Consider the following 20,717-nt stretch of genomic DNA (forward strand, 5'->3'; position numbering starts at 1 on the left):
GGACAAGAGCGGGAGTCGCGGAGCGTAAAGCGAGACAGCTAAATGGCAAAGGATTAAGTCAACATCATATTTAGCAATCCAAAACCAGCACCGCCTGTGAGACGGTGTCCCTCTGGCCAATCTCAACCCTCCGTCTTAGCTAGTATGAATAGCATTAAATCCACTGCCACATAAATAAAAATTTGATGTTATAAGAGAATTAATAAAAAGAGAGGTAAAAAGATAAATGAAACTATTTCTTATACAAGAAACTATCTCTATACAGGAATCAGGAATTAAAACAAAGGATATGTAGATAAAAAGAGAGAAAAGCGGTGATTAGATAAGAATTTAATTAAAGATACCTTCCATTGGGTATATAATTTATATATATAGTGTCTATATGACATAGAAATTATGAAAACTAATTAATAGTTTATGGGTTGGGATTACCCTGACAGAAGCGCTATGAGGCTACACCCTGGTCTTTTTTCTCAACATTTTAATTATTAGATTATAGCTTATAAAATTTTTAAAAATACATTGAAAATAAAATAAAATTAAATTACGATTTGTATTGTGTTTCTAAAAAAGTTGTATTGGAATTTGAGAAAACGAGAGTATTATGGCTTATTTGTTTTGTATTGATATGTGTGAGATAGATTGGAAATAAACTTATTTGGAGATAAAGGGTGTATGATCATGAAACAATTTATAGGTAAAATGGTACTCCATTAGTTAGTGGTTTAAAGTTAATGCTAAAATATAAATTATGACGATAGATCCTCTAAATTAATTTTAAAATTTTAAATTTCAGCTACCGCTAATAACCAAAGGATGAGAGAACACTACTTTATCCGTTTAAAAATATAAGATTTTTGAGGAATTCTTTTTTGCAGATTATGATGGTTAATCATGAAATGGTGGTATGAAACTAGAGTAACTTAATCGGTTGCTTTGAAGATAGCTTTGGACTAAGTTTATCTTTCAATGATCAAGACAACATCAGGTGAAAACAAATTAAGACCAAACGGAGCCTTCATATAGATAGGGTAATCATCAGGGATGTAAGATCACAGTGATCAGGCACATGCATCTCCAATGCAAGCAACATCACACAGGTGGAAGTTGTTGGTAGCTTCTACATTGTGCGTGTGCTGTGTGGATTATCTGGTTGGTGAATGATGATTGATGAGTACGACGCGAGAGAGATGAATCTCCTGGTTGACACGTTTGCTAGCAATTCTCCCATGTTTTTGCATTTTGGGCGTTGCAGTGTTGTTATTGTTGTGATGGCGTCATAAAAGCCTCCTAATTAATCCCATCAGGACATCTTTTCTCATCTACAACTACTAGATGCATTTCTCAATAATCAGCTCATTCACTAATTCATTTAATAGCATCATTCCGTGAATATTTTTCTTAAAGGGAGTATGATATTTTGAGTTAAAATAAAGATGACATGACATGACATGACATGACATGCATGCCATTAGACCTAGGTGATAAATACTCCACCATCATTCTAATTTCTCTAGAAAAAAACACAATCCTAATGAACAAGAACAATGATTCAATGGTACAGCTCAATCATGGCATTTTCATGCATTGCAGCATTGGTGAGGTGTGAAGGGAGTAGTGGAGGAATTGTAAGGTATGGATATCACCAGGGGAATCAAGAGGAGCAGTGGGATTATGGAATTGTCATGGAGTGTTTGTTTTTGAGCTTAATTCATATCTGAATCTAGCTTGGCCAGTAGACCAATTCTGCTCCTTAACACGTTTGACTAAATCATAGGAATGTACAAGGATGATACATTTGTATTAATTATTTGCGGATGAGTTAGCATTGCACACGCCTGCAGGGATTTGGTCAAGATGGGGGTCAAAATGCAGGCATAAAAGGAGGGTTAGGTTTCCTTTTTTTTTTTTTGGTTTCGTTAGATGCATTGATTCATTCAAAAACTTCGTTCCATAGGGAAAAGTTCCGATTCTATGCTTAGGCCACCTTTGATACAGAGGAATTTTAAAGGATCTGAATTCTGAACTAAAGATCAATAAAAATCTTGTAGAATTCATGTGTTCTAAGTGTCCCCCTTCTTCTAAAGACCCTTGAGCTTACAATTTTCTGTCATGGCTGAGATTTTAACCCGAAATCATGTTCTTTTCACCGAAATGAAGTCGAGAATTGGCTTCAATGCTAGATCCACTCACCGCCATTTTGTTAATATAAACAAACCAAAAAAATGATAATATTTTGTGTATGGGCCAGGCCCAACTAAGAAAGAAGCCCAAACAGCATATTCTAACGAGCCCCAACATCCGGCCCATTTAACACAAAGATTCAGCGAGAGCGATGGGCCGGCGTTTCCTCTCCTCGCGTTCCCCCGTCGCCACTCATCCAGTCGTTTTTTATTGTGGCCCCTGAATTTCCGGCGAATTACATTTCTCCCTCCGTCACTCACACAGTGGGGTTATATTTTTTAAGCACGGAACCCCTCCACGTATTTATATTTTCCACTTCAACCGCTTCATCCCCTTCTTCCTCCTCCGGATTCCGGCCGCTGCTGCTGCTGCTGTTCTCCCCTCCCGGGTAAAGATCCGCTCGTATTCCCCTCCCGCTCCTCATCTGCAAGCTGTTTCTGATCGGTTTCTTGATTCCGCGTGGTGCTATGTGAGTTCTTGCGTGTTTTGGTCGCGATCTTGTAGGTAGATTCTCCGGTTCCGATAATCTTGGAAGGGGGAAAAGCGATAGTTTCAGAATTAGGTAGTACTGATTTCATGATGTATGATGCCGCATAGTTTATGGGAGATGAACAAGCTGCGATTAATTAATTAGTGGAATGATACAGGTAGCAATCCTTCAGGCAGTACAGGAAGATGGGTGTGGTTTTGGCTTCCTGAGATGGTGGCCTTGTGGGTTGTTCTGTGCACTTTTTTTTTTTTTTTTGGTTTCGAGAGCATAATTTTGATCAACTGATACCATGCGATGCATTTGTTGGTAGCATATCTTGCTTATGTTACCAACTGTAGATAGCAAGTACTACACTATTTTTCCTAAAAAAAATTCCCATAATTTTGGCCTGTTCGGTACCATACAGACTGAGGCAACATACACTTTGCATACCCTTTTTCTTTTTTTTTTGGGTGTCTATTTACATCTTGATACCATGTGTGGGAAACATTGCCGTTTTGACCCCCTAAAGAAACACTGTTATTGATCATTTTGCACACTTGTATACACATATACACATGCTTCGGGGGCTGAATATGAGGTTGTGTGATCTGTGGAGTAACTAATAGTTGCGAATGACTCATGAAAGCTTTATTTGTTGCAGATTGAACTGTTGGCAAGTTCTGAAGGACTCTCCAGTTATTGGAGAAATGTGTGGACGGCTTGCAGGCTGATGAGCATCCAGACATGCTGACGCTACATGGAACCGCTCTGTTCATTAGGCCGAGTGCTTACCAAGAGGTCAAGTCATCACCAAAGCATGCCATAGTTCCTCATAACAACCTATTAGGTTGCAGTGCGTTTTATAATCCAGTGGAAGGGCATCATGTGCAGAAGCCGCACATCGTTCCTAGCTGCAAAGTTAACTTTACCAGGGCGAGCCATTATCTCTATAGAAGTTTAAGTGAAAGAACTACAAGGCATTGGCTGGTACAGATTTTGTCCCAAAGTCCTTCCTTTTGATGAATTCGGCTGCTCTTGGTTTTTCTCTGAATCATTGTGCTGTGTGTAGCATCGGTTTCATGTTAACGCTTCGTCGGATGAGGACTTCCGCTCATCACGCAATATAGCAATCAGCCTATTCAAGCGATATAAAAATGTCATTGACCGAGGAGGTGGAGATAACCTGAAGGTACTGTTTCTCGCTGAAATTCTTCTCCTCTCTTCTGGACATAACTTTTCTTCAATATGGTGCTTTCAATCCTGCCAGGAGTTTGTTAGTGCTGGGGTGAATGCATATGCTCTAGGCTGTACTGAAGAGGGGCTCAGGAAGGAACTTATGGATATTGAAGATTCTGGCCTTGAGATTGAAGCTCTGCGGTCCAATGGAGGAGGAACCAGCTTGACCTTCAAAGTTCACTCCTTTGAGGTTAGCACAACATAAAGTGCTCAGTTTACAGTTACCTTTGCTTTATACTCTAATTTCATTGACAATATGCTCTTTAGTCTTTATACACAAGTGGAAGAGTTTTGGTGTGCATTTTCCATCATCATGTCTTTACTTTTTCTTTTAATTTGTTAATGATTATCGATAGATGAAGTCCACTAAGTCGCATTGGCAAGATATGAAGCTTTATGTAAGGTATCATGTAGTCTGCTGGAGAACACATTTACCATGCAAACACACTTGATAAGACCTGTGCTTTCATTTCTTCGTCTTAGCGAGAATTTCCCCTTTTTTTGGTAGGTCCGTGAATGCATCCTGTGGCTCAGTATAGTATTCATTACAATCCTGTGCACACCACAACCAACGATCATCAGATGGTCTACTACCCCACCAGTGTCAGCTGACGTTTTGCATCAGTGGAAAGGATTTTGTGCCTTAATAGCGAACGCTTACTATACCAAAGGAATGGCATGGTGAGACAATTTGAAATTAGCAATGTTTCTCTTTTTATTTACAAGTTTTATGATTATGATCATATGCATGGGGTCAAAACTGTTGTTGCAGGTTACCAGTGAAAACTTTGCAGCTGGAACAAATGGCTGTCACGGGCAGTTCAGAGGAGCCATCAGTAGTAGCTAGTCGCATGCAATTAGTTTTCAGTACATTAGAGGTTCGTACCCTATTGCATTCTCAATCGACAAACACTAAGCAGAATGAAAAATTCTAATTGCTGACCGGTTTTTAACTTCAACTCTGCAGGTAGTTAGTCCTCAATGGCCAAGAGTGTGATGAACTGAAACTGAAAGCACGTGTGCAGTTTTACTACATGCTCATGTCTGGCAAAGAGGAAAAAATGGCATCAGGAACGAATCATTTTTTTTCCTTCCAATTTGAAGTAAAATGTCCAGATGTGCAAATGTATACTACAAACAGATCTCCTTATATACTGAGATATTGATCAATACATGTACAATTTACTTTTTATATGCCTTTTCTGTTGCTTATGTTTCCCTCTTCTGCTGCCGTGCAACAAGTGATTGATATGGTAATTGTTCATGTTTTAGTGTTTGCTAGTTGCTACTCTGTGTGTTTAACCACCTTCTTGCTGTTTACTTCGGATTCAAACTTTATGAGTTCATCTAGAAAATAAGCTTAAATCAGTTTTCCAGTATAGTAACTTAGTTAAGAGCATGGTAGGTCGGTAATGTTTAACATGATTCCAGACAACTTTACATACTGCTAATGCAGTTTTACATGTACAGAATACAAGGACCAACCTGTTATAGTTGTCTGGAACGGTGACATAGAACACTTCCTTTTCATTCCATAACGAGGAAACGTTGTGCTTTGAATGAATTGCATAGACCAGGATAAAATTTGATCAATTTATATCAGAACGAAGACCCTCATAAGTCATATTAACACAATAACACAAGTGGTGCTTTGAGACATCAACCCTTTGAAGATTAGTTACGGATCTGTGTTCACTTGTTCAGCAACAAATGTGCTTCATATCTCACTGAAGTTCTAAAGTACAAGGCAATAAATTTAAAAGTGCCACGTTTTAGACTAAACCCAAAAAAAATGGCTGCAAAAGCTAACACAATATGTTGGAAATATTTTTTTCCTGCTCCAACCATTTTCTGCTGCCTTGAAGTAGACTCTGTTCTACACCCTGTTGTATGCCACGTTTTTGCTGAATAGGCGACGGATGTAAACAACTTGCAAAGCGCTTGCACCCATGAAAGCTAGGTACTCCGCTATTGTGTAGAACATGACACGCCTTCTTGTGCTCTCATTTGCTGGATTTATTAACACAAAATAAGCTCTCCACGATCACATAATGATAAGAAAAATAGAATACATAAAAACGTCATGCTACAAGAGCAAGAAAAAGCTATATATAGCACATCAATTACCATAAAGGGGAATATATGTTAAGCCAAAGAGAAAACAACTTTAGATATATTCCCCTACAAAGAAGCTAAGTGAAACATCAATTACCATAAATGTGAACATATATTAGTTAAAGAGGATATTCTCCCTTTTTGGAGCAACAGGTGACAAGTTCCTTTTCCTGACTGAGAACACATCGACCCACCTGACTAGGTTCTAACTTAACACTTACCAATATCAAGATTTGCCCTAAAAAATGTATAGCTAAGAATTGATGATCAGAATTTGAGAAAGTAGTATGGAAGAACAAAGGAGGAAAGTTAGGTAGCTCAGAGATGAACAAAGACAGAATGGAAGAACAGCCCAAAAGTGGGAGACCAGACAGAAATTTGTCTCACTCAAACTGTGGCTTTATTGTGCTCTAAGAAAGGGACAGGCTAAAGTCGTTAAACACAAACCAAATTAAATAATATCCAATTTCCAGTCACATATATTAGCCATTCTATCCCTATTTGCTCTTCTTTCTGATGGTGATAATGTTGTAGTGTTTAAAATGTAATAACGGATCAGTTTTTTCTTGCTTCATGTGGAAAGGGTGGTGAGTGGACCAACAGAAAATTCATACAAATTTATGCATTCTCATATCACACGCAGGATTATAGGAAACTGCCAAAGCTTCAGTGACCATTTGCAAAAGGATTGTTAAGCTTACTGTGTCGGTGACGAGCTTCACGGGCTTTAAGGTATTTCTGCTCAGCAGTGACAGATTCTAATGCTTCCTTCAGCTCCGCTATTTTCACATTGATAGGGTCCAAGTGCTCTGCAAAAGCAACCAAATATAGCTTATGTACGCAAATATAAAATGAACATACCAAATATAAACCTATGATCGCATATTAAACTGATTGTGATTCAATGCTCAAAACAAATAAATTGACGTGATAAGCAGATATGAGACTGTGACAAGCGAAAAGGTCAAGGTAAAAGACCAGAACACTAACCATCTTTTGCCAGATTGTGCTCGTTGGGTATGTGCCCAACATGAATGTAGAAAGAAACGGTTTCAGGTGCTCCATATGGATTATGGAAGCAGAACTTGTACATTCCACCCCTTGGAGCTTTAAATTCAAATTTGTCACCAGACTTCCCCTTCAATGTATACACAGTGTTGCCACCTGGTGAAGTTACCTACATTCCACGAGAGCACAAAATATCACGAAAGGAAGTGAGACAAGGTTATTAGTGGAATAACGCTATAGTGCAACACAATGATACTTAGTTATGTGTGATGATCAGAACACACTCCAGTGCAGAATGCGCTTTGAACACATTTGCAAAAATTGGCACATTATCTTTTCTTTCAAATGAAGTGGCTCCAAGAAACACTGCATCACAAGTATTCTCCAAAGTTTGCTTATAAATGAATTCTGATGAGGATTTATAGATAGCCATAATTCAATTAAACTACAGTTATTGGGAAGAAATATCAAGTTCATCTACCTTTCTATATCAGGGTATTAATAAGAAACTAAAGGGGCATTCACAGCGAACAATTCGATTCTGGCATCAATGGAGGTGAAAAATGTTCAGCCTCCCCAAAACGCCTAAAGTGTGAACTTTAAAACAAGATCACCAAAACATAAGAGACAGGACTCTACACCCGATCAAGAAAATAGAGAAGAACCTTGCTTAAATTTTCTACAGGACAAGGTAAAATCATCTGGAACACCTTGCCACTGGCCAAAACTAACCACCCAAACTAAAAGTAGTGACTTTTATAAGCAGATCAGTGGAAAGCCACCAAACACACTATCACGTAGTTGAACCTATGACCCTGTCACGCAGCAAAATCTACAGACCAGCATGCCAATCCATCGAAACATCATCGAAAAGTTCGTAAGTTTGCACCACGCTCCAACGAATTGACTAAGAACAGCCACCGCGCCAAGTTAATTTAGTTCATAAACTAAAATCAAATCGAAACCTATTCATGAAATATCTTCATATCACCAAATTTCCCCAAACTTTTGCACCGCGAAATCGCAGATCGCAAAAAGAGGACCACGATTCCACCTGATCCCCAATCCAGCGTGCCCCAGATCACGAAAAAACAAACCCATAAACCCATCTAGTTATAGATCCTTGCATCGAAAATCAAAAGCACAACGAAGACGAGGAGGATCGGGGGCGGGCACCGTGAGGTCGATGCCGGGGTGGTCGGAGCTCCAGAAGATGTCGTGGTCGACGACGACGAAGTTCCCCGACACGGTGTCCCCCTCGTAGGGCACGAACTCGTGGATGCACTCCGTGTCGGTCACCGTCACCGACAGCGCCTCCCCGCGCCACGCCGCCACCGCCACCACCACCACCAGCATCGCCGGCCGCCACCCCACCGCCATGGCCCACCGCACCGCGTCCGCTCTCACCACCGGCGCGTCCACCCCCTCGGCACGAGCCCGGAGTTCGCACGGGGAGGAGGAGGAGGAGGAGGCGGCGAGGTCGAGGTCGATGGCGATGGAGAAGTAGCCCCGGCGAGGAGGTCACGGGCTAGATTGGGGAGAAGAGGGAGGCTGCGTGTTTTTGCAGAAAAGGGCTCAGCGAATCGCGTAATTCTGCGGGTTTTGCGTGACGTGGCCATGTGCGCGCGAGTGGCTGCTTGTGTCGTACGTGGCGAGGAGAAGGTGGCTGATCTAGCGGAGTAAATAGCGTCTCTCATTATTTACGTAATCATGAGTAGAAGACGTACTCTAGATATTTGGGCTGGGCCGAGAAACACGTCCCGTATGAAATTTCTCCTTTGGAAATAAGTCCACTTGACGTCTCTCGTCTTTACGTTGAGTTTAATTCACACCCCTAAAACCGCAAGGGACCACCTATACATTTGTCAGACAAATTTTCTCCTAAAAATTTGACAGATATAATTATAATACAATCATAGTGTAATTACACTATAACTTGCATGTAATTACACTGTAACTTGCATGTACTACAGTGTAACTTGTATGTAAGTTTCACGCAATTTTGAATCATTAGATCTATTACAAGATTTGTTCTGGTGAGGAAGAAAAAAAATCGCAGTACACACATATGTAGGAATGAAAACGAATCGAATACGGTCGGAAACAAGCTCTATCATATTTGTTTTCATATTTTTTTCTCGGAATCGAAAACCTGGATACGAAAACGGAATCGAATATTATCGAATACAGGTATGGAGCGAATACGAATTGAAACGAATACGCTAACGAATAATTATCAAAATATTAAGACCCCTCAAAATAAGCTTCTTAAATCAAGGAAGAGCTGTAGCCATTAGTTTTCAAAAACAAAACATCACCATTTTCAAATTTTATCTCTATTTATAAGGGCAAGGGGGAGATAGAAAATGTTGTGTTTACTTTCCATACAAATTTATGTTATCATAAAACAAATAAATTAATGTGCATCACTGAAATTTTCGCATGCACATTGAAATTTTTGAAAATTGGTTGAATATTTTAAATTTTGGGTTGAACATGAAAGTTTTTAAAAATTTGAGTGGTTATTTTTAATAATTGAATTTTTTTCATTTGTTTGTATGTGGACCACTTAAGGACCCGCATGGAAAAATCAATTTTTCCATAAGGGTGTCTTAAGAAGCCGTATGCAAAAATAAACTTTAAAACTAGTTTATCTCACTCATATGAACTCCAAATTGGATGATTCTTTTTCCTAAATGTTTCCAAAATCATGCTCTATCATGTTATTGTATTCTTACCGCTATTATTTTGGACTTTTTTTTCGTGTGACTTTGTTTTATCAATTAAAAATTTGAATTTCAAAAACTTCAAATTATATTTTGAAGCTGTAATTAATTTCAGCTAAAAAAGTCATGAACATAAAACTACATTTATATTTTGAATTGTAGATCTCATCAAGACATAGAACTTTTATTTTGGTCATTTCTTCATCCGAGAAAGTGATAGTAACATTGTTCACAAAGTTTACATATCTCTCTTATAGTCTATAGAACCAGATGAGATAGATGTAAATTTTGTGAACAAAGTTACTATCACTTTGTCGGATGAAAAAATGACCCAAATAAAATTTATAGATCTTGATGAGTTATGAAACTTTGTTGTTGATAACTTTTTCAGTTGAAATCATTTAGTATTTCAAAATGTTGTTTGAAGTTGTCATATTTTGAAATTTAAATTCAAACGGTTCAAACAAAGTCATATAGAAAAATGACCAAAACAAAAGTTGTAGATATTGATGTGTTATACAACTTTGTTTTTGACAATTTTTTCATTTGAAATCATTTACTACCCAAAAAATTATTTAAATTTTTATATTTTAAAATTCAAAATTTATATAGTTCAATAAAACTCGGATGGGGAAATGACCAAAAGAAAAATGGTAAATCTCAATAAGTTATACAACTTTGTTTTTGACAACTTTTTTATATGAGTTGATTTAGTTCCTTAAAATTCGTTTTAAAGAGCCACATGTAAAAAAAATCGATTTTTACATTGAAAAAAAATCTACCATTTTTTCCCAACCTTATCTTCTCTTGACTCTTTCTCTCGTCTCTCTCTCACAGACACACACTTTTTACTCTTTCTATCTCACTACGCGGGGCCGAGCGGGCGGCGGCCGGCCGAGAGCGGCGCGACACGCGACGAGCGGCGACGGGCGGGCTCGCGCGGCGGGCGGCGGCAGCGGGCTCGATTGCCACGACGGCTTCGGTGGGCGGCGAGCCGGCGATGGCGTCGGTGGGCGGCAGCGGCAGGCGGCGAGGGCGGCGGATCCGGCGGCGGCGCCCTCGTGAGGGGCCGGATCCGCCGCCCTAGGGAGGTGTTCGGCGGTCGGCCCCACAACGGCCAGCGGCGGGCGGCTGCAGTGGCATGGATCTAGCGCCGGCCATTCGGCGGCTGGCGGTGGGTGGCGCAAAGCTGGCGCGGCCGGCTAGGGTTTCGGGTTTTTTTTTGCTGAAAAATTTCCCTTTTGCTCGCATGTAAACTACTGGATATCGGATGAAAAATCCCGGGTAGTTTCCGACCGTTTTCCGATTTCGTCGGATATCACCCTTACTGTATTCATTTTCGTATCCGAGAAAAAAAATCCAAATTCGTTTCTGAATCCGAGAAATTCCGGATAGTTCCGACCGAATTTTTCCGAATCCGAAAATTGGTCAGGACGGACGGAAACTATCCGAACCATTTTCATCCCTACACATATGTGAAAGGATTCCCACGACCTCCATTTTACCGAAATAACATGTTACGGAGAGATTTTTGAAAGTTACAGATAAGTTACATTATAGTTACAGTATAATTATATACAAGTTACAGTGTAATTACAGTACGATTGTACTGTAATTACATCTGTCAAATTTTTGGGAGAAAATTTGTCGATAAATATGTAGCAAAATTGAACCGTAATACCCGAAATCTTCAACCTCCATCTTGACAAAACCGTTTAACTCAGGTCCTCTAGTAATATGGATAGATGGTTTCGCTGACGTGGCGTCATAGTCAGCAAAAGAAAATAAAAATACCATGTGGGACACACGTGCAAGTGCCTCTTTCTCTTCTCCCCTCTCGTTCCTTTCTCATGTTCTAGAGCCGCCGTAAAGGTGGCGGCGAGCACAGGGCAAGGGAGACAGAGAGTGAGCCGGTGTCGAGGAGAACAACCGTCGTAGCTTTGGGAGACAACAAGCGCGACTGCCATAGCTTAGGGGAGACGACATTGAGGAGAGCGGTTGCAGGAGATCCACGGCCATCTGCCTCGAGGAGCTGCCGGCGGCCATGCTCGCGACTGATGGTGGGAGCTATGGGAGGGGGAAACGCAATAGACGAGTCAACAACGACAGCGGCAATGCCTAAGCATGGCCTGCTCTCGGTTTCCTCAAGCTCAAGGCCAGGCAACCACGACTACGTTGACATGGAGGACGCGCGACGAGTTCGCATGGTATAATCGTCCCTACCCCAGTGCTTGGAGCCGTCCCCGCCCTCCCCCATATTTCCCATCTCCGCCTCCCTCGCATGGAGGCTGGGCAAGCTTGATCTTGGAGGGGCTTGCCGGCATTGCAGGCGGCAGCCTTGATGTGCTCCTCGGCATCCTCCTCCTTGTGGCGCGGAACGCGGGACTTGGAGCTCTCGGCCTCGCGCCCAATACTCCTCCTTGGCGCTCTCCAGGCAGTCCCGACATCTCTCGGCCTCCACAATATAGTGACGCTCGCGGGTTGCCTTGGCATGGGAGTTGACGACCATCTTCTTCGGCATCGCGGCTATCTGTGGTGGCGGTGGCTGGTGGCGCGGCAGGCCCACCCACAGTCGCCTTTGTCTCCACCTTCTCGCGGAGGCCGAGGCCGCTTCCACCTCCGCACCATCCAAGACGGTCTCTCGCATAGGCTCCCAATGTCACCGAGGTTGAGCTTGCACACCGCCGTGAGGAATGCGAGCTCGATGACCCCTTACCCGGTCACCCCCCTCCTCTTCTAGCCGCCCACTTGCCTCTCTCCTCTCCTCGGACAAGCTCGTCAGCCGCCTCCGCCTCCCTCTCTCGCCTCTACCTTCCTCACACGGTGCCCGGACGAGCTCGCTCGCCACCACCCCACGAACGACATGTGGATGCTGACATGTGGGGCCACACGTTTTTTATTAACTTTTCCTGACTAGAATACCACATAAGTCAAAACCAGCCCTTCATACTGCTATGGACCTAACTTAGACGGCTTTGCTAAGATGAAGGGTGAAGATTTGCCTGTTCGGCAAGCCAACCTGCGCTTTTACGTCTGTACAGCATAGTCATAGTCGAACGGCTGAAGCATTGCAGCGGATGGCCATTGTAGCAATGCGGTAATATGCTTGTCCTGTTGCAAACCTATAGGAGTAGTTGCTGATTGGCTGCTGTAGTTGCGCTGCAGCGCTGCAACGGCTAGTTCTGCCGAACAAGCCAATTGTAATTTAGGGATGTCAATTAAACGTGAAGTAAAGATAAGGGACGGTAATTGGACTTGTTCCTTCTCCTTTTTATGTGTGAGAGGCCCAGTAAAATTTCTTTTGTACTGTACACCTGTAGTGGTTCTATGCTTTGAGATGATCTTTTCTTTTCATAGATAAACTTTAATTTTAATCCAGATAGTACTCCGTACAAGATTTTGACATTTAGCGGAAACGGGTAGTACGAGTGTTACTCTACGTGTCAACTGTCCTGTCCCACGATCCATTTTAAAGAGGTGGTACAGCAACGCCGTGACAGACAGTCTCCTGTTGTGAAATCTCGCAGCAAGCGACACCCGTACTCCTGAAATACTCGCTGTCAAGCTTCTGAATCATCTCTCCGAGCGTTTCTCTGTTCTTTTTTCCTTAATTAAGACACCAGGTACAGGTGGAGCCTGATACTCCTACCACGTAGTACTCCTAGATTTGATGAGCTGGGAACCACTTTCTTGATACTGTTAAGATCTTCAGATGATGATATTTTGGTGCCCTTTTCGGTTAGTATGTTTGAAAATATCTTTGGCACCGACATCCTCTTGTCCTCTGCAACCTGAAAGCAAAACATTTTTTTTCCCTGGTCAAGGACACGCGCTCACGGCACGGCTCAAACAAAATGGAGCACTTTGTATGTATATACTCCACGTAGCACTCCAGTATAGATGAAAAGTTCAGAACTGTCACCACACGACAAAACAGGCAGCCTTCCATGACAAAAGACAAGGGGAAAATGAACTAGTATAGCCAAGATATTTATAAGTAGAACTTTATTTAAGATTTGACAACCAATACAGAAAGTAAACTACTAATGAAGAAACTTAAAAATCAGCTGAAATTACTCCGTAACTTTCAAATTTTAAAAGGGCAGCAGTAGCTGTTGGGGGATAAGAGGCACCAGTTGCATATGGCAGTAGCATGGGCAAAATACAGCGCACATAATTAGCTGATACTAGGTGCAAATTCCAGAAGAAGAACATTCGAAGCCACCGTCCTAGAGGACATCTAGAAGCTTCCCAGCTTCTTGAACACCCGCAGCTACTGTGCTGTCTTACTGGACACCTCTAGAAGCTTCCCCCGCGGGAGAAGCTTCTCGACTTCTTGAACCTTCCGTCGCCTGTGGCAGTGGGGCTTGGCTGCTTTTTTTGGCAACTTGCAGGGCGGCGACAAGATGTCCGAAACTATAAAAAAATGGAAAGAAAGACAAGTGCAGTGCTACCCCTACATTCCTACTACTCGCTACTGTTGCGATTACGTCACCCTACGAAACGAAACGTACCCTTCGTTTTCGCCGTGGAACCTTCTCGACCTTTCACTTGGGGCTGAGGTGATATATGCTCTGCACGAGCACGTCCACGTCATCGTCGTCATCCTCCTCGTCGTTGTCCACGTCAGCGCCGCCGCTGTTACTCTCCTGGACGCCGCCGGCGACGCCGTCCTCTCGCTGCTTCTCCTCCAGGCCGAGGCTGAGCAGCTGCATCCAGAAGCTCTCGGTGTCGCCGCCGCCGCCGCCGCCGCCGTCGCCGCGCGGGGTGGTGTCGCCGTCCGGCTCCGCCACGCCGTCCGCCGCCAGCATAGCTGCCGACTCGCCGGCGGCGCAGGTCTCGCCGTTGCGGGTGAGGAGGTACTCGATGGGGCGGCGGCGCTTCTTGGAGAGGGCGTCCTCGAGCACCCTGTTCCGGGCGCCGTGCTGGCCGGCCTGCCGGTCGACGAGCATCTGGAGGAAGCCCGGGTTCTTCATGGCGCGCGCCAGGAACACCGTCATCTGCTGCTGCTTCTGCTCCGCCGCCGAGATGCGCTCCTCCATCGCCTGCATCTGCGCGCGCGTCGTCTGCTGCTCCTGCCGCAGCTTCACCACCTCCGCGATCAGGACGCTCTTGTCGCGCTGCAGCCGGTTCACCACGCCGTCGCGCCCGAACTGCCCCACCTCCAGGCACGCCGCCGCCGGCTGCTGCTGGTGCTGCGACGACGACGACGACGACGAAGACGACGGGGGGCTCGACGGCGGCGGCCGGCGTCGCTTGATCGTCTTCAGGAGCTCCTTCTTCCCCCGCAAGAACCCCTCGTTCGCGAACTCCCATCTATCCGGATCGACCTTCCTGAACCCCTGAAAAGAAAATCAAGAACCCCGCCATTGATCACGCCAAAACACGAACCGCGCATCGCATTCCGCCATTGATGGACTTACGTAGGTGTTGAGCTGGCGGACGAAGCTGGAGAAGTTGCTGTGCTTGAAGTAGCGCGGGAGGAGCACGGCGGCGAACGCATTGGCGTCCCAGACGACGAAGCTGTTGCCGGCGAACCCCCACGAGATGACGGTGTCCGTGCCGGGGTCGTCCACGACCTCGTACGTCTTGCACAAGAACGGCGGCGGCCCGGCCTCGCCGAGGCCCTCCATTGGACGAGGCAGGTCCATCACGCCGACCGCCCACGACGACGGCGAGCCCTCACCCGCCGCCGCCGCCGCCGCCGCGGCGGCGAAGTCGAGCTCCTCCTCTTTCACGATGACGCGCAATGGATTCATGTCTAACCAACCAACCAATGCAATTGAGTAGCAGAGGAAGATGACGAACAGAGCACACACAGCCACTTAACGCAGGAGAAGAATTTGAACGACCGGTGAGAATGGCGATCCTTGCCGAAAAAAAATATATCGCCCTCCACCGAACGAATTCAATCTGGAACGATCTTGCCTCTGAAAAGTTTGCAAAAAATATCAAATTGTGTAGAGTTTAAGTGATCAATCACCACCAAAGACAGATGGAGAATTAGGGGAGAAGATGATCATTCAATCAGCTGAAAGGGGATCAGAGAAAAACACAAAAACTCTTGCAAAAACAAACCAATGGAACCCAAATCATGCGATTCTTAATCAACACAACACTCTACAAAGATCACAGCTGAATAAATGGCGATTGCAAATGCGAGAATGCAGGGCTTTCATTAACGCCAAGAACAGCTACAGCAGGAGTGTTCGTTGGCGAGCGAACGAGCTCGCTCGCAAAAAAAAGATGACAAATCAGAGCAAAAAGAACCGAAAATACAGAAGGATGAAGTACACCCCAAAGTACAGAGAAAATGATGGCGGAGAAGAAAAGGGAGAGGAAAGAACACGAGCAAGTACAGCTGAGATTTTTTTTCTCTCCAGCTGGGTGGAGTGATGAGTCCCTTTATCCCCTTCGTACTTGGATGATGGAGCTCGTCGAAACCAGGACCAGCATCCGCGCCCCCACCCCGGCCTATATATATACCCGTCGGGTCGGGTGGGTTGGGATGTGGGGGCGGAAGTTTCCAGACAGTTCTGGAAGCGGAGCCTCCATTCCTTCCCCCCGGGATGGTGTGCTGCCTAGTGCGGTGACGTGGCGGCGAACGTTCGGGAAGGCCCGGGGCGAGAGTTCTGGAAGCTCCTCCCCCTCCCCACTCACACCCATCCCAGCTTATCTTTTTTTTCTTTTTGCCAGTTGCAGCTGCAGCTGCGGGCTCCCCCGCTTTTCGCCCAACCGCGCGGGCCCAGATGGCCCCACCCGATTGACCCCTTCTTTTTGTATACGTGGAGGATGCTGGTTGGCCACGCCGCCGCGTGGTTGGCATGTGAGGCTGACAGTTGGGCCGTGAGAGGGAGGGGGGTGAGCCACGTGAAGGGCGGCGAGAAATCGGAGAGGAGAACTGGGGGAGATGGGCCGAATGTGGCGAAGAAGGCCGGCGAATACTGCCGCGGTTGAAGGCTAAATTTTTAGTTGTACGGCCCGTCTCTTGTGTACACTTTGCAGGCCTTTTAGGGTTCCACGACGCTCGCTGTGTTGGGCCGCTGCAGCGCTCGCCACGCAATGCAGCCGCCGAGGCCTGGAGCGTTTGCCACGTCATCCAGGGGACGGTCTTTCTTTTTTCTCACCCTCGGGGGGCACAAGGTACCCACGCGATTACGTGACACGTTCCTTTGGAAAAGACAGGTGGATGGAATAAGTCTACTACACCCCCTCTCATCTTATCATGGTCTTTAACGGTATAAAGTTTTTCTCCACTTTAAAAACCGATGTAAATTGATTGTGTTAGTGGTTTAGGAAGTGGTTTCTACTGACATGGTAGGTTGAGGTGGTATTATATTAAGGAAAAAGATAGAAAAATACCGTGGCCTCACGTGTGAGTGAAACCTCTTAATTGGTTCGAGGAAGCCAAGCAGCGGCCAAGACTGAGCAGTAGTGACAGCGAAGATTCGCGGAGGTGGATGGCCTCACGACCACCGTCGGGCGGCATTGTCATTTGAAGGAGTTGATGGTGGAGGCGGCTATAGTCCTCGGCAAGTCTGCTACCGCTCCACATCATGGGATGCATGAGTTTGCCAATGAGGTGCCGTGTGAAGCTCATCGCCTCTGCACCGCTGCCGCCTGCCGGTGGACTTGGTTGGAAGATATGAACTCGTTGCCACAGGCCGTGTTCACGACAAGCCGCATGAAACGAAGCGTGAGAACTTTCCCTGAGCATGGACCTGGACACTAGAGGAGCACCTACCGAGATCACTAAGGGCAAGTTTTATAAAAGAGATAGTGCTACATCTAATCTTAATCATATCATCAACTAATAAATATAGATAATATGTACATTATATCACATATATACTAATTCTAATACACTAGCTCTAATGTTTATTTGCCCAATCTACTCTTCATCTCTCTTCTTTTGTCTTGAATTTTATGTAGGGGTTGCCTCTTGTATGAGGGGTGACTTCATATCTCTCTCATCTCTTTTCTCTTCCACCTCACTACTTAACCTTATGTGACATTTAGGAGATTTTACTTGGATGCTTGTAATACTTGCCCTAACAAGCAACCAGTCGAGCGACCCCTCATACCGCAATTGAAAAAAGATATGAATATTAGGGAATGACCTAACATCAAATAATTAGAATGGGCGAGGCTCCCATACCGCAATTGGGGAAGACGGTTGGAGTGTATAAAGTGAATTGCCCGCCTTTCCTTATCAGCTTAGGCTTTTAGGTGCAACTGGCTGGTGCATGCAACTTAATATGGTATCAGAGCCAAATGTCTCGAGTTCGAATCCTGGCTGGCGCGCAATTAAATAAAATAATTTCGAATCCTGGCTGGCGCGCAATTAAATAAAATAATTGTAGCCCACTCCAATATTCCACGCTTGAGACTTGAGGGGGTCTCGCGTGAGGGGGAGTGTTGGAGTGTATAAAGTGAATTGCCCGCCTTTCCCTATCAGTTTAGGCTTTTAGGTGCAACTGGCTGGTGCATGTAACTTAATAAAGACGAAGTAAAGTTTTGTTTTTTACCCTTTGGGCCTTCGACGAAATGGTTCATTGCTTGTATGGGCTATAGAGCTGCAGGCCTCTTCTGGGCTCAATAATATTGTGAAGTAGTCTGCAGACCCTGAAGCATCCTTTTTCTTTTCTTTTTTAGTACAATAAAAAAGGTCCTGGAAAAGCTTTATTATTGCACGTAGTTGAAGATTGAAAGCTTGCCAAATGATCCAGAGGAAAATAAACATATGGTTTATTGGTTTGCCAGCTGAAACTTCACCGACCAAACTTGAATTATTTTCTGTTTAAAATACAGATATTCAAGTCAATATTCATTCCTGAAGATTATCACTCTGTTGGGTGGACATATATTGCAAGACGTAAAAGGAAAGCTACAAATTCTACCTTGTCAATCAGATGAGATCTTCGCATTTGGAAGAGAGGTAGGATTTGGCAGTGGCAACTTCGACTTCGACAGAAATGTGCAGATATTGCTTCCTATGTCTCTCCCAGTCAGGACAAAAGCTCCGCTGTCCCAAAAAATACCAACACAGTTTTGCCCGTAGTTGAAGATTGAAATGGTTTGTTGGTTTGCCAGCTGAAAATTCACCGAGCAAACTTTGATCTCTTGTGTTAAAAACACAGATAGATATTCAAGCAACTATTAAGAAATGTATTCATAAAGACCATTACAGAGTGCATACGAATTAGCGACAAGTAAAGGGAAGCTACAAATCCTATCTTATTAATCTGTCTCAGATGAGATCTTCGGATCTACTGCAACTGCGGCTCCGGGGAGGCCGTGGCCTCCGTCAGATCGTCGATCAGGCGGTGGATGTCGCGCCACGACGACCCGCCCTCGCCCACCGCGGCGCGCGCGCGCTCCGCCAGCACGCGCGCCCTGGCCCTCGCCCTGTCCCCGTCGCCGCCGCGCGCCATGATCCCGGCCACCGCGCGCGCCACCGCCTCCGCCGGCACCGTCTCCGGCTCGCCCTCCCTCGCGCTCCGCCTCCCGCCGCCCCGCACGCGCGCGCCGAACGCCACCACCTCGGTGACCAGCCGCTCGTTGATGAACTGCTCGAACACCAGCGGCCACGCCAGCACCGGCACGCCGGCGGACGCCGCCTCCAGCACCGAGCTCCACCCGCAGTGCGACACGAAGGCGCCCACCGACGGGTGGGCCAGCACGGCCAGCTGCGGCGCGCACCCGTGGACCACCATGCCGCGCCCGGCGACGCGCTGCTCCCACCCTTCCGGCGCCCACCGGCCGCTGGAGTCCTCGGGGCGGATCACCCACAGGAACGGATGGTTCGACGCCTCCAGCCCCAGCGCGAGCTCGCGGACCTGCCGCGGCGAGAAGTAGGCCCAGCTCCCGAAGCTGACGTACACCACGGACCGGCTCGGCTTGGTGGACAGCCACCTCAGGCACTCGTCGTTGCCGTCGCCGCCGCGGCGCGCGGCGGTGTTCGACGACATGCCGACCGGGCCGACGAAGTAGGCGCGGCGCGCGTCGACGCGGCTGAACTCGTGGCAGTACGTTTGCTCCAGGTCGACGAACGTGTTGACGGCGACGCCGAAGCCGGCGAGCTGGGACGCCCTGATCCGGTCCCAGGAGACGGAGAGCTGGTCGTCCCGGAGCAGGAAGTTGGGCAGCTCGGACGCCGGGATGGAGATCTCCTTCCCTGGCATGCCCGGCACGGGCACCGGCGGGGCGGCGTCGCCGGCCCGGATGATCTCGGCGCGCACCGTGACGAGGTTGTTCATGGCGAGCTGCGGGAAGACGCCGACGGGGCTGAACGTGAGGCGCGGGACGCCGAGCTCGGCGGCGATGTCGGTGGCCCACCAGAAGGGCACGTCGGCGACGATGGCGTCGGGGCGGTGCTCGAGGAGGAGCGCCTCGTGGATGGGCTGCGACAGGTCGACGGCGCGGTACACCCGCCAGGCGTCGTGCGCGGCGGCCACGCCGAGGCACTCCACCCCTCTCTCCATCCCGACGTCGGGGAAAGGATAGCAGAGCACGCCGACGGGGTGGCCCCTCGCGGCGGCGCGCGTGACCGCGGTGGCGATGAGCGCGGCGTTGCCCGGCGTGACCACCATGGTGGCGTCCATCTCCTCGGGCCCCGCCGCCGCCATGCGGCACGCGAGATCGGTCATGGGAATCAGGTGTCCCTTCGCGAAGAAGGGGAGGAAGAACACCCTCAGCCGGCGCCGCCTCCCGCCACCGCCGATCGCGTCAGCCATGGCCGATGCACGAGTGGAGTGGAGTGGGAGAGAAGCGCGCGGCGCAACGCGAGATGTTGTTAGGGCGGTACGCATCTCAAATAGCGTCTCGTATGATCTGGTGTGTTATTCACACTAAAATTGAAAGTTTGGTTGAAATTAAAACGATGTGATAAAAAAGTTAAAAGTTTATGTGTGTAGAAAAGTTTTAATATGATGAAAAAGTTGTAAGTTTAAAAAAAAATGAAAACACGGTGCGTA

At 46.3% G+C, this 20,717-nt stretch overlaps 4 protein-coding genes across 9 annotated transcripts; 1 reads left to right on the forward strand and 3 right to left on the reverse strand.

Annotated features, from left to right (window-relative positions):
• Nucleotides 1-2,483: 2,483 nt before the first annotated feature.
• LOC4334078 (uncharacterized) lies at nucleotides 2,484-5,084 on the forward strand. 2 transcript variants are annotated; one of them, XM_015776817.3, is made up of 7 exons: nucleotides 2,484-2,653; nucleotides 3,318-3,643; nucleotides 3,726-3,845; nucleotides 3,924-4,082; nucleotides 4,401-4,573; nucleotides 4,665-4,770; nucleotides 4,860-5,084. In XM_015776817.3, the coding sequence occupies exons 2-7, from the start codon at nucleotides 3,401-3,403 to the stop codon at nucleotides 4,887-4,889; spliced, it is 831 nt and encodes a 276-aa protein (XP_015632303.1). In that variant the 5' UTR covers nucleotides 2,484-2,653; nucleotides 3,318-3,400; the 3' UTR covers nucleotides 4,890-5,084. The 2 variants fall into 2 exon arrangements, with proteins under 2 accessions (XP_015632303.1, XP_015632302.1); XM_015776816.3 differs by having other exon boundaries at nucleotides 2,484-2,572.
• A 379-nt stretch (nucleotides 5,085-5,463) lies between these two features.
• LOC4334079 (transmembrane emp24 domain-containing protein p24beta3) lies at nucleotides 5,464-8,550 on the reverse strand. Its single transcript, XM_015776818.3, has 4 exons — nucleotides 8,192-8,550; nucleotides 6,998-7,184; nucleotides 6,709-6,816; nucleotides 5,464-5,902 (listed from the first exon to the last, which is right to left on the reverse strand). Exons 1-4 carry the CDS (start codon nucleotides 8,393-8,395, stop codon nucleotides 5,769-5,771), a joined length of 633 nt encoding a protein of 210 aa, XP_015632304.1. The 5' UTR covers nucleotides 8,396-8,550; the 3' UTR covers nucleotides 5,464-5,768.
• Nucleotides 8,551-13,046: 4,496 nt separating this feature from the next.
• Nucleotides 13,047-16,179, reverse strand: LOC4334080 (heat stress transcription factor A-2a-like). Of its 5 annotated transcripts, NM_001402251.1 has the most exons (4): nucleotides 16,101-16,179; nucleotides 15,165-15,671; nucleotides 14,256-15,083; nucleotides 13,047-13,532 (listed from the first exon to the last, which is right to left on the reverse strand). In NM_001402251.1, the coding sequence occupies exons 2-3, from the start codon at nucleotides 15,498-15,500 to the stop codon at nucleotides 14,289-14,291; spliced, it is 1,131 nt and encodes a 376-aa protein (NP_001389180.1). In that variant the 5' UTR covers nucleotides 15,501-15,671; nucleotides 16,101-16,179; the 3' UTR covers nucleotides 13,047-13,532; nucleotides 14,256-14,288. The 5 variants fall into 5 exon arrangements, 4 of the variants coding, with proteins under 4 accessions (NP_001389180.1, NP_001389182.1, NP_001389181.1 ...); NR_175009.1 differs by having other exon boundaries at nucleotides 14,256-15,671; NM_001402253.1 differs by having other exon boundaries at nucleotides 13,094-15,075.
• Nucleotides 16,180-18,802: 2,623 nt separating this feature from the next.
• Nucleotides 18,803-20,575, reverse strand: LOC4334081 (probable UDP-glucosyl transferase 73B6). Its single transcript, XM_015773458.3, has one exon. It carries the CDS (start codon nucleotides 20,550-20,552, stop codon nucleotides 19,011-19,013), a length of 1,542 nt encoding a protein of 513 aa, XP_015628944.2. The 5' UTR covers nucleotides 20,553-20,575; the 3' UTR covers nucleotides 18,803-19,010.
• Between the last annotated feature and the right edge of the window lie 142 nt (nucleotides 20,576-20,717).

The sequence above is a fragment of the Oryza sativa genome, chromosome 3 (genome assembly GCF_034140825.1).
Source record: "Oryza sativa Japonica Group chromosome 3, ASM3414082v1".
Lineage (NCBI taxonomy): Eukaryota > Viridiplantae > Streptophyta > Magnoliopsida > Poales > Poaceae > Oryza > Oryza sativa.

Bases quoted from the DNA above. Each gene is read 5' to 3' on its own strand.
- LOC4334078 (XM_015776817.3), top strand. From the start codon at position 3,401: ATGCTGACGCTACATGGAACCGCTCTGTTCATTAGGCCGAGTGCTTAC. The intron at 3,846-3,923 runs GTACTGTTTCTC...CAATCCTGCCAG, and splicing joins GAGGTGGAGATAACCTGAAG to GAGTTTGTTAGTGCTGGGGT. The intron at 4,574-4,664 runs GTGAGACAATTT...CTGTTGTTGCAG, and splicing joins TATACCAAAGGAATGGCATG to GTTACCAGTGAAAACTTTGC.
- LOC4334079 (XM_015776818.3), bottom strand. From the start codon at position 8,395: ATGGCGGTGGGGTGGCGGCCGGCGATGCTGGTGGTGGTGGTGGCGGTG. The intron at 7,185-8,191 runs GTGCCCGCCCCC...CGTGGAATGTAG, and splicing joins ACCCCGGCATCGACCTCACG to GTAACTTCACCAGGTGGCAA. The intron at 5,903-6,708 runs GTAAGCTTAACA...TAATAAATCCAG, and splicing joins TGAAGCTCGTCACCGACACA to CAAATGAGAGCACAAGAAGG.
- LOC4334080 (NM_001402251.1), bottom strand. From the start codon at position 15,500: ATGAATCCATTGCGCGTCATCGTGAAAGAGGAGGAGCTCGACTTCGCC. The intron at 15,084-15,164 runs GTAAGTCCATCA...TTTTCTTTTCAG, and splicing joins TCCGCCAGCTCAACACCTAC to GGGTTCAGGAAGGTCGATCC.
- LOC4334081 (XM_015773458.3), bottom strand. From the start codon at position 20,552: ATGCGTACCGCCCTAACAACATCTCGCGTTGCGCCGCGCGCTTCTCTC.